The 12,751-nt window shown below is 38.5% G+C and overlaps 1 protein-coding gene across 7 annotated transcripts in view; it reads right to left on the bottom strand.

Annotated features, from left to right (window-relative positions):
• NYAP2 (neuronal tyrosine-phosphorylated phosphoinositide-3-kinase adaptor 2) overlaps positions 1-12,751 on the bottom strand; it is a 382,953-nt gene that overhangs the window by 261,447 nt on the left and 108,755 nt on the right. For all 7 annotated transcript variants that reach the window (XM_078329186.1, XM_008999586.4, XM_035305903.3 and 4 more), the window contains one exon: positions 11,920-12,221. In XM_078329186.1, coding sequence (XP_078185312.1) covers positions 11,920-12,221 — 302 coding nt within the window. The remainder of the gene's footprint in view (positions 1-11,919; positions 12,222-12,751) is intronic.

The following is a 12,751-nucleotide window of genomic DNA, read 5'->3' as shown; positions in this document are numbered from 1 at the left end:
TGGAATTTTAGTTTACCTTTTATGGTTTTCATTAAGTTTGCATGAATTGACTTTTGAAGTATTCAGCCAGAGTTGGATGGTTTCTAGGAAAGCAATATATTTCTATTCTCCTTAGTATCACCTTGAGAACTCAGAATTCTAGGTTATACACAAGATTCCTGCCCTCAAGAGTTTCTACCCTGTATAAGTCTCTCATTGAGTGCAGAAGCAGGACTGTGAATATGATAGTATTTCACTCCCTTGACTAAGTTAGGGTTTATGGAAGAAGGTGAAGAGATTTTCCAGTTATAATTATTGTTTTTACTAGGTTGACTCTGAGTTAATAAGAAAGGAGATTAGGCCCAGTGCAGTGACTCACACCTATAATTCCAGCATTTTGGGAGGCAGAGGCAGGAGGAACACTTGAGGTCAGGAATTTCAGACCAGCCCAGGCAATATAACAAGACTTTATCTCTACAAAAAAATACAAAATAACTTGGCATGGTGGCACATACCTGTAATCCAAGCTACTTAGGAAGCTGAGGCAGTACGATTGCTTGAGCCCAGGATTTCAGGCTGCAATAAGCTATGATCATGCCACTGCGCCCCAGCCTGGGCAACAGAGAAGAGAGACTGTCACAAAATAATAATAATAAAGTAGATTGTTCTGGGTGGGCCTGTGTTAATCAGATGAACTCTTTAAAAGAGGATCCAGGCAGCCAGGTGTGGTGTCTCACACCTATAATCCCAGCACTTTGAGAGGCCTAGCTGGGCGAATCACCTGAGTTCGGGAGTTCAAGACCAGCCTGACCAACACAGAGAAACCATGTCTCTACCAAAAACACAAAAAAATTAGCCAGGCATGGTGGCACATGCCAGTAATCCCAGCTTCTTGGAAGCTGAGGCAGGAGAATTGCTTGAACCCAGGAGACAGAGGTTTCAGTGAGCTGAGATCTTGCCATTGGATTCTAGCCTGGGCAACAAGAGCAAATACTACGTCTCAAAAAATAAAAAGAGGATTCAGGCTTTCTCTGAAAGGACAAAATAAACATCCAAGAAACTCTTCTGTTCTTGAAATAGCAAGCTACTGCGTGATCTACAACAGCAAAAATAAATAAATAAACAAGAAAAAGAAATTCTGCCGACAACTATGTAAGCTTGAGAAAAAATCCTGAGCCTCAGATGAGACTCCAACTTCAGCTGACACCATAGATTGAAGCCTTGGAAAATCTTGAGCTGACTCCTAACCCAAAGAAACTGTGGGCTAGCAGAAGTATGTTGTTTAATCCATTAAATTTATGGTAGTTCGTTACACAGCAGTAAAACACCGCAAACTCAAAGCCTCATTACAATAGACACACAGGCACATTGGGCTTGTTGGTTTCTCATGGAAGGCTCCATCTGTGCCAAAAACATGGGTAATGGGACATATTGTGAATCTAAGACCCTGAACAGACTAGGCCAATGCTGAACTTACTAGGCGGGTGTTGGGCGAGATCATTAAAGAGGCAGGGTATTCTTTGGACTGGACAAGAACCGCAGCAAGGACTGAGAGAAGGACACATTGCATGATGACTTGACTTGCAAATTGTTTCATTCATGAGCCTCGAGGTACATTTAGAAAAAGATCACACATGGTAGATGTGCAACTCCATCTCCATCTGAGCAGTGCCTGGTTTGACAGATGGGTCTTACACTAGGAAGCCTAGCAGCATCTGATTCTGCCAACCTGGGAAGAGAAATCCAGGAATGTGGGCCTTCAGTGATAACCTCCTACACCCTCTCCTAATAAAACAAACAAGAATGCACATTAGAACACTATCCAGTGCCAAAACAATGGAGATTTTGAGAGCTTGCTTTGCACTTTCTTTGTGCTTTACTGGTATAGTGCTAAACAGGGTTTTGAGCACTTCTTGGGGGCATACTGTGAGGTACCAGTGTCCCTTGCTATGTGAACAAAGGCACTAACCAGGCAAGTTGCGATCAGACAAGCCTGTCAAAAAGCCACCAGAAAAGCCATCGCTGAGCCTTTTGAAGGAACAATAAATATTGCTGAAAAAGGAAACATTCTTTCAGAAGAGCCAAATAAATTCAGAAAAAGCAAAGCAGCTCTTCAAAGGGCTACATATGTCGGTATTTCCTGAGGCTCCATCATCTTATTTATTTTCAAAGTTTGGCCAGGGACATTTGGGAAGTCACTGCTGTTGTCTTAACCACCCTGCCCTACCTAAGAATACAGCCCAGCACTGACAGGGCAAGGGAAGCAAACTTATCCAGCATCTGCTATTTGTCAGACACTAAGCCAGGTGCTTTGCTACCCCACCTTTTTCTGCCTAGCAACTTTATAAGATGGGTTATATTTTTATTGCTGCTTAGCAAGTGATCACAAATTTAGCAGCTTAAAAATCAATACCTTTACTAGCTCACACTTCCATAGATCAGAGTCCTGGGCACAGCCAGAACCCAAAAGACTACATTCTCTGCTCAGGATCCCACAAGCTTGTTTGTTTTATTCAAGCTGGCGGCCAGGCTGAATCTTCGTTTGGAGGTTCCAGAGAAAAACCTACCTTCAGGCTCAGTCACTGCTGGCAGATTCAGTTCCTTGCAGTTATAAAACCAGGCCCCAGCTTTCTTGCTTTCAGCCATGGTGCTGCTCTCAACTCTCAGAGGATGCCCATGTGCCTTACCACATGGCCCCTCTATCTTCAAGCCAGCAACGGGGCCTCAGGTCCAAGGATGATGCAGGAGTATTACAGCAGGGAGTGGGGGAATCTTGGATACCATCTTAGAATTCTGCCTGCCACAGACGGTCAATATCGTTATTTCCATTTTACAGAGAGAAAACTGAGGCTGAGGGAGAAAAAGAGTGCTAATGTCTGCCTCAGTGATATGAAACCAAGATCTGTTTGCTGGGCTTTTATTGCACCCATCATTGAAATAGAGCACATTTACACACTGGATGATTTTTCAACCCTCGCCCCCACCCATCCTTCTACCTTTTGGAGTCTCCAATGTTGTCTATTACCCAATGTTGTCTACACTTTGTATGTCCGTGTGTACCCATTGTTGAGCTCCCACTTATAAGTGAGAACGTGAGGTATTTGACTTCCTGTTTCTGAGTTATTTCACTTAGGATGACTTCCAGTTCCATTTATGTTGCTAGAAAAGACATTTCATTTGTTTTTATGGCTGCGTAGTATTCTGTGATGCATGTGTGTATGTATGCTACATTTTCCTTATTCAATCCTTATTCAGAATTAACATGTAAGTTAATTCTGTATGTTTGCTATTGTGAATAGTGCTGCAATAAACATATAAGTGTGTAAGGAACTATCACAAATTTAATGTATTAAAACAAAACAAAGAAATTTGGTGAAATGATTCCTTTCCCTTTGGGTATATACACCCAGTAGTGGGATTGTAGCATTAAACAGTAGTTCTAGTTTTCCTTCTTTGAGAAATGCCCATACTATTTTTCATAAAGGTTGTACTAATATATATTCCAACTGACAGTGTATAAATATTCCCTTTTCTCTGCCAACATCCGTTGTTTTTAAACTTTTTAATAGCCATTCTGACTAGCATAAGATGACATCTTATCGTGGTTTTAAATTGGATTTATGTGATGAATAGTGATGTTCAGCATTTTTCATATGTTTATTGGCTGCTTGTATGTCTTCTCTTGAAAACTGTCTATTATTTATGCCCTTTGCGGACTTTGTATGGGGTTACTGGTTTTTTTTTTTTTTTCTGGAGTTGTTTTTCTTATAGATTCTGGATATTAGGCCTTTTTCAGATGCATAGCTTGCCAATATTTTTTTCTATTCTGTAGTTTGTCTGTTTACTCTGTTAATTGTTTATTTTGCTGTGTAAAATCTTCTTAGTTTAATTAAGCTCATTTGTCTATTTTTGTTTTTGTTGTGTTTGCTTTTGAGGATGTGGTCGAATTCTTTACCTAGGCCAATGTCCAGAGGCATTTTTGCTAAATTTTCTTCTAGGGTTTGTATAGCTTCAGATCTTATATTTAGATCTTTAATCCATCTCGAGTTGATTTTTGTACATGCTGAGTAGCATGCATCTAGCTTTGTGATGGTTAACACTGAGTGTCAATTCAATTGGACTGAAAGATGTGAAACACGGTTCCTGGGTGTGTCTATGAGGGTGTTGCAAAGGAGATTAACATTTGAGTCAGTGGACTGGGAGAGGCAGACCCACCCTCAATCCTGGTAGGCATCATAGGATCAGCTGCCAGTGTGGATAGAATAAAAGCAGGTGGAAGAACGTGGAAGGACTTGACTCGCTCAGTCTCCCAGGCTTCGTCTTTCTCCCATGCTAGATGCTAACTGCTCTTGAACATTGGACTCCAAGTTCTTCCGCTTTTCGATTCTTGGACTTACACCGGTGGTTTGCCAGGGCCTTCAGTCACAGACAAAAAGCTGCTCTGTTGGCTTCCCTACTTGTGAGGTTTTGTGACTCAAGCTGGCTTCCTTACTCCTCAGCTTGTGGATGACCTATTGTGGGACTTCACCTTGTGATTGTGTAAGTCAATATTCCTTAATAAACTCTCTATCATATATACATCTATCCTATTAGTTCTGTCCCTCTAGAGAACCCTAATATAAGCTTCATTCTTTTGCATTTGACTATCCAATTTTCCCAGCACCATTTATTAAATAGTGTGTTCTGTCCCCAGTGCACATTTTTCATTTTTCTTAACTCTTTCAAAGATCAGTTGATTATAGGTATGTAGCTTTATTCCTGGGTTCTCTATTCTGTTCCATTATGTTTATTTTTATGCCATGCTGTCTTGATTACAGTAGCCTTGTAGTATAATTTGAAGTCAGATAATAATGTGATTCCCCCACCTTTGCTTTGTTCTTTTTGTTTAGAATTGCTTTGAGTATTCAGGCTTCTTTTTTTTATGGTTTCATGTAAACTTTATTCATTATGTGGAAAATGACATTGGTAATTTGATAGGGATTCTGTTGAATCTCTAGATTGCTTTAGACAACATGGTCATTTTAATCATACTGATTCTTCCAGTCCTAAAGCATGGATGTTTTTCCATTGTGTCATCGATGATTTCTTTCATCAATATTTTGTAGTTGTCCCTATAGAGATGTTTCACCACCTTGGTGAAATATATTCCTAGATATTTTTATAGCTATTATAAATGAAATTGACTTTTTGAAGTGGTCCTCAGCTAGATTATTATTGGTATATAAAATGCTATTGATTTCTGAATGTTAATTTCATATCCTGGAACTTTACTGAATACACTTATCAAATATAAGGGTTTTTTTGTGGTATCATTAGATTTTTCTAGGTACAAGATCAAATCATTAGAGAACGGGGATAATTTGACTTCCGTTTTTCCAGTTTGGATGCCATTTATTTATTTATTTATTTATTATTTTTTGCCTGACTGCTCTTGTGAGGACTTCCAGGAATAGTCTTTTAAAAAATGTTATGGCCACTTACAAGTGTCACAGATCTGTACTAGGAACGGAGAGAGCAAAATCAAATATGTGGCTGGCCCTGACTGGTGCTGACTTAAGTTCTCAAACTAGGAATCTAATCTGGGAAACCTGCAAGTTCCCCGAGATAAACACACTCAACTTGTTTCCACTCCTTTTTCAACTGTCTCCACGTTGTTTATAAAGTTTTACATTGGAAGGAAATCAAATTCTGGCTTCTTTAAGTTGGTCAACACCAAACAGCCACAATCAACAGATATGCTTTGTAGGAAAAAGCACGCTATTAAAATGTGTTAAACTATTTCTTCCCTAGATAAACACCCAATTACGTAAACGAAAGGCACATGGTTGTCATGCCAGATTTTCTGGTTTCTAGAAATTGTTCCTTTAACTCATTGCTGGCTCTGTCACCTGGGTAGAGGAAAACAGGCTGTGCTGGAGAAGTAGAACCAAAACTGTTTGCAAGTAACGTGAGTGAAAGCACCATTTGTGTTCTCTTTGTTGCTCGAGCTGGATCCCAGTAGGACAGGGTAGACACTCAAAGTACTTTCTGAATAAATGGAGGCATGAAAACAACATCATTAAAGGCTCTAAATTACTATTTCTGGTAATCCTTAAAAAGGGGTTTGTGTCTGCTTTTAAGGTAGTGACTTATAACAAACGTCAGCTTTACTTGGTTCTGGCTCAACCACACATTCCAAGATTTAACAACAATCATGACCGCAAATATTGTAGCAGGTATCCCAACTTTTGCTGTCAAAGACATGACTCTACTTAACATTTCTAAAACGTAAAGTCAGAAATCGGGAGAACTATCCCGATTCAAAAGTACTTCATTGTTTTGTAAAGAGATCGTCATGAAATTTTATCATAAAGAAATTTGAAAATAAATTAAGAGTTCATAATAAATGGAAAACAAGAACACTTAGCTGATTCTTGTAAAGACTTTAAAATGTAGAGATAATTAAAGGTTAATAAAATATTCTTCTTTATACTAAACACTATGTTAATGTCACAATATTAAAAGATTATTATGCCTTGGGAACACTTATTAATGTCACAATGTTATTAAAAGATTATTTTACCTAGGGCATACTTCTTAATGCCATAATATTATTAAAAGATTATTATATCTGAGGAATAGTTTTCTGTTTATTTGGGGCATTGTGTAATTTTTGCTTCTTTTCCCTAATTTTATTTTATTTTATTTTATTTTATTTTTGAGACAGAGTCTCACTCCATCACCCAGGCTGCAGTGCAGTGGTGTAATCTCAGCTCACTGCAAACTCTGCCTATTGGGTTCAAGCAATTCTGCCTCAGCTTTCTGAGTAACTGGGATTACAGGCTCCTGCCTGCATACCTGAATAGTTTTTGTATTTTTTATACAGCTAGGGTTTCACCATGTTGGCCAGGCTAGTCTCAAACTCCTGACCACAAATGATCCACCTGTCTTTGCCTCCCAAAGTACTGGGATTATAGGTGTAACCCACCATGCCTGGCCTATTTATTTTTAATTGACAAAAATTGTACATATTTGCCATGTATGTTATTTTGAAATACATATACATTGTATAATGGCTACATTGAGCTAGTTTATATATCAGCTCACATAACATTTTTTGTGGTGAGAATTCAAAATCACTTAAGGATGCTCAGTACAATACATTGTTACTAACTATAGTCCCCATGTACAATAGACATTTTTAACTTATTTCTTCTAATTGAAATGTTATATCCTTCTACCAATATTTTCACCCTCTCCTACCCTACACCCTAGTGATCACCATGCTACTCTTTACTTCTATAGGTTTAACTTTTTTATTCTTTACATGTATGATCAAGAAGTATCTGTCTTTTTGTGCTTGGCTAATTTCATTTTACATAATATCCTCCAGGGCCATGCATGTTGCCAAAAATGTCAGGATTTTCTTTCTTTTTATGGTTGAATAGTATTCTAGTGTGTGTGTGTGTGTCACATTTTCTTTATCTGTTCATCTGTTAAAGGGCGCTGAGGTTGATTCCATATCTTGGCTGTTGGGAATATTACTGCAATGAACATGAGAGTAAAGATGTTTCTTCAACATGCTGGTTTTATTTCCTTTGGAAATATACTCAGTAGTGGGATTGCTGGATCATATGGCAGTCCTATTTAAATTGTTGCTCTGTTCACTATTTCATAATGGCTATCTTAATGTCTATCAACAGTGTATAAGGGTAGTCTTTTCCCTGGTGTATAAGGGTATTCTCAACAGTCTATAAGGGTTGTCTTTTCTAGTGCTTATCTCTCATATTTTGGTAATAGCTAGATGTAAAACTTTTATGGCTCTAACATGTGAAGTGGCTTTGTATCTTTTTTCTTTTTCTCTTTGTTTCTAATACATGTGCTGTACCAGAACAAAATTTCCTGTTATTCAGGCCTATTAGAAGTGGTGATTCAATGGCATTAAGCTTCTTTGTACTGTGCACAATCATTGCATTAGTTCACTAGGTAGTCATAAAGCTGTGAGGGATGCAGGATGTGATCAATTTCTCATTTATTCACAATCGTTTTAAAGGCAAAGGAACAGTCCTGTTGGATCACTTGCCTAAAGTCAGTGTTTGCCTATTAAGTAGTCTCTTTGGCCCAAACTAGACAGCATTTCTGACAATTACATTATCGAGGAATCAGCTATGTGTTTACCTGAGGATTAGGAATAACCAATGTGAGGTTGCACACTCTCTCCTTTTTCTGGATCACACATGAGACACAGCTCATAAGGCCTTTCACTCGTTCTTCCTAACCCATTTTATATCATCCAATTTTTTCTCAAAAGAAGCAGGAACCACAATGAAGCAATAAAAAGAGGTAAATAAAATATTTATAGTATACTGATTGCTAGTTTATGCTCCCACTGTATACATTTTTTAAAGGTGTTACTATTATAGATGATCTAAAAATAGAATAGTAAATACACATTTTTAAAGGGACAGAGTTACCATTTTTAAACACTAAATTGTATTTTTCTTGGTGTGTGATTTTTGTTGTTGTTGTTGTTTCTGCTTATCAGTTTTATTTTTTTCTACTCCAAAAAGCCATTTTGTAGAGTCCAATTCTTTTTACTTTTATCCACAGGGAAGTCATAATCCCTTACTTAAATAGAAGCTGGTTACCACGGTAATCATTCTAATGCCACTGAATCAATATTTTGATTTTGCTGGCATTTAATGTGAAAAGAGAAGACATGCTAAGATTTTAAAAGTCATTTTTTAATATCTTTGTTATGCTGTTGATAACTAGAAAAATTGTAAAGAAAACATATGTTCTGTAATGAACTCCAGTTATTACATAATTATACAGAACTGAGAGTTCATAAAAGAACAATCTACATATTTATATATTAATATTTTTGACTTTGAGTACACACATATGTACACATGCATTTGGACTCAAGATTTTTTCTGCATTCCTGAACTGCGCCATGTCTCAATGCTATTAGAGGTCATAACTTGGTAGAAGAGATTTGCACATTGCCTACTTTTGCAATTGCCATTTTATTAAGTGTTCTGAAGAGAAAGTAGAATTCCCATGAAGAATTACTTTTCTGTGGAAGTCTACCATTTCTGCACTGGGTCCTAATAATTTAGGTCACCCACTGAACACCTTCAAAGATCCATTGCAGCTGAGGGTTTCTCCATCTATCCCCAGAGCTCCTTTTGGAGGAGAAACGTTGGATTTGGAGTTGGCATTTAATGAGCTCACTACCCAGCAACTATTTTTTCCAAGTCTAACCAAGTCTTTGCTGCTGCAGTTTAGCCACATCTGCTTTTTTGTCTTCAGAAGAAATAAAGCTCGTTGAGCTGCTGCCTTCTGTTTGGCAGGCAGCCACTGGGAGCCCACCATCCTTGGATGGTTAAGGCATTGGAAAGAGAATGATCAGACTCTCTGCCCCAGGAACTAGCTATGAAACATCTCAAATGAATGGGAATCCCTTCTATTTTTAAGACAAGTGAATTGTCACTCAAATTTCTTTTCTGTGGGACAGTAATCATGATTTTCTCCATACTTTCACTCTAACTAGCCCAGCTACCCCCTCCATGAAGGGGCTTTTCTGAGGTGTATGTTTTACACTCTTTTCAGAAATGTTTCTGCTAGCATGACGTTGATAACACATCCCTTACTGGCTACTTTGTCCCTCTCATCTCTCTTCTCTCTTTGGGTGGTTCTTTTATTCCCCTTTATTCTTAAGTTATTCCCAGCTGCATTCAGGCCTCCCATCCTTCAGAGATCACTTTCTTAAATCAGTCATTTTCTTTTGCAAACAATCTAACAGAATTTATTATGTAGTTTTCCGGCAGTAGAAGTACGTGAGTGGTGACTTCCGCACAGAGAATCACAGAAAATAATGAGAAATAAAAAGCACCGTGTATCAAGGAAACCTATGAACAACATTTAAAAGTTGCAAAATGTAGGCCTCTGGGGCCTTTTAGTGGACTACTGAGTTAACTAAACACCTATGAATACATTGTTTCTAAAAATATGGATGTGTCACAAATTGAAGGACCTACTTCTGAGAAAAATAGTCAAACGTCTAATACTCTGAGAAGGCAGAGGAATAACTGAGTTTTACACACACACACACACACACACACACACACACGAATGTTCATTCCAGTACTATTCATTGTAGCTGCAACACAGAACCAATCCGAATATTCATCAACAAGATGATAATTAAATTACTGTGCTGTATACTTCTCTCTGTAAAAGTTGTTTCTTGACAAGTTGCACACCATGGAAAATAGTTACAATAGAATAAGTGAAAATACAAAACACAAGACTCTATGCACTATGATGTCAATTTTGCAGATATGCAATCAGATACATCTTATTCACGTGTATGCCTTAACAACATTTACTTATATGCATTGCATTTTTTTGCATATGTATAGTAGGAAAAACTGAAGCCACAGGAGGTATTTTTTTTTGTAGAATTTATAGATTGACTCCATCTCCAGGCATTTATTGGTGTTATTCAATACGACTGAAGATATTGGTTGTTTTTGGCTACAGGCACCTTGGCACCAATGAGAGAGAAAGGAGAGACAAGGATGAAAGAAATGGCACGTATCTCATAGGTATATGATCTCATGGACTGCATATGAGAATCTATGGAAAGATTAGGCCAGAAGGCCAGAAGTCCAGGGAACTTTCATGAGGGACTGGGGAGCCCATGTGACAATGAACACTGCCTAGCCGATGTTGCTCTCTGCTGCAAACTATGGTGACACCTGGTGCCCTAGGGCCTCAGAGAAGCTTGCTGTGGAGAAAGGACAGTGGGGCAGAAGAGTAGCTCTGGGACCTGGTGGAACTCCTCTCTCGAACTGGTCACTGGCAGCATTGGGAACCTTGAAGTGTTTTCCATATTTGCCATGTAAAGATCTGAATGTGCCCGTACAATGAGCTGAAAGTTTGTGCACCCCCCTCCCAAATTAGAATGTTGAAACCTTAATCCCGCAATGATTGTATTTGGAGGTAGAAAGGGAAAGAGAGTAGTGTCGTCATGAATGGGATTAGCACCCTCCTAAGAAGAGGCCAGCGAGGCCTTTCTGCCCTTTGAGGATACAACCAGCAAGAGGACCCCAACAGAGCTCTCAGGCTTCCAGCCTCCAGAACTGTGAGAAATAAAGAGCTGTTGCTTATAAGCCACCCAGGCTATAGTGTTTTGTTAGAGCAGCCCCAAATGACCAAGTTGTGTCAAGGCACACTTAAGGCCGCTTTCCCACAAAGAGTTCTAAAGAGTAGCTCAGGGAAGCTGAGACTCTACTAATTACATAAGGCCTAAAGAGCTGGTGAGATCTGGTGTTGATGTAACTTAATTTATAGTCATAGACCAGCAAGGAAGTTAGGATATATTTGATTTGTATATTTCATAGCTAAGAAAAAATACAGACAGGTAAAGGTAAAAATTGGAGATCTAAAGTGCAGTCTAAGATTATAGTACACACACACATACACACATAAATACATAAATTCATATTCACTGGAAAGAAATCCACCAAAATGCTGAAAATGATTATTCCTCAAAGATAAGATTACAAGCTTTTCCTTCTTGATATCTTTCTACATTAAAATGCTTACTTAATAATCAAAGAATAATACCTTTAATTGTATGAATAATATAAGAAAATATGAATTTTAGATATATTTCTGGGTAAAATAATTTTTGAATAATTTGGAGCTTTAAAGGATTAAAAAAAACTCGCATATTGCCTTCCCTTTCTGAACCATCAGAAATACATTCTTCTGGAAATTTGGCAACACAAAAATAAATAACCTTCCTCTCAATTCTTCTTTTCTGAGAACTCAGGGTGATGGAGGCAGAATTACGTGGCCCAGTGAGGAGGGCAGTTGCTCCTGGGTATGCTGACCTGAACACACTACCTGAAAGAGATTTCTAGGTGACGTGGGCATGGCGTGTTTTACCTTCAGTCCTCTCAGGGGGTTTCCCACTCTTACTGGCTGCAGTGCTGCCGACCGTCTCTGATGAGGTGCTCAGCTTGGTGCTGGGGTCCCTCTTGGGCTTGGGGGGTGGTTGTCTCCGTGAGCCACAGCTGCTGTCATCATCTGTGCCCCCAACCGAGTGCAGGGACTGTGATCTCACAGAAAAGCCACTGGAGCAAGGATGGGGAAGTCTGTCCTGAGGAGCAGGCATTGTCATGAATCCCATGCGGAAATGTTTGCCCACGTAACTCCCTTCGTGGCCTCGCCCTACTTCTCCACCTATGCTGTAAAAGAAAGCAGACCAAGAAAACATGAAGATAAAAGAAGCTGGTATTTACAAGATTATACACGTGAGCATATTTCTAACAGGGAAATTTCAAATCTTCATTTTAGTCTGGTGAAAGGCTGCCTTTTGAAACAAACTCAAGTAGCATGAAAGTATTCTAACTTGTGTTAGATTTTGTTTTTCCCAAAGGAAAGAAAAAATACTGCTTAGCACACTTATCTTCAATCACTTTATTTTTACTTTGGGGGAAATCTTATCAGTGGCTTAAAATGTAAACAAGGATTCCATGCCAATGACTCATAGATTCCTTTGCCATGTAACTCAGTTCTAGTGGTCAGCTCTTGAGACTCTTGTCCACTTCATCAAAACCATTCCTGCTTTTATCTGCTTAATATATTGAAGAAAATGAAACAAACAACACTAATAAAGGGAAAGAGAGAGAGAGAGAGAGAGAGAGAGAAAGAAAGAAAGAAAGAAAGAAAGAAAGAAAGAAAGAAAGAAAGAAAAGCAGAAAGAAAGATGGAGAAA

Source organism: Callithrix jacchus, chromosome 6 (assembly GCF_049354715.1).
Source record: "Callithrix jacchus isolate 240 chromosome 6, calJac240_pri, whole genome shotgun sequence".
Lineage (NCBI taxonomy): Eukaryota > Metazoa > Chordata > Mammalia > Primates > Cebidae > Callithrix > Callithrix jacchus.
Note: the sequence above shows the minus strand (reverse complement) of the source record. Positions and strands in the feature narration are given on the sequence as shown.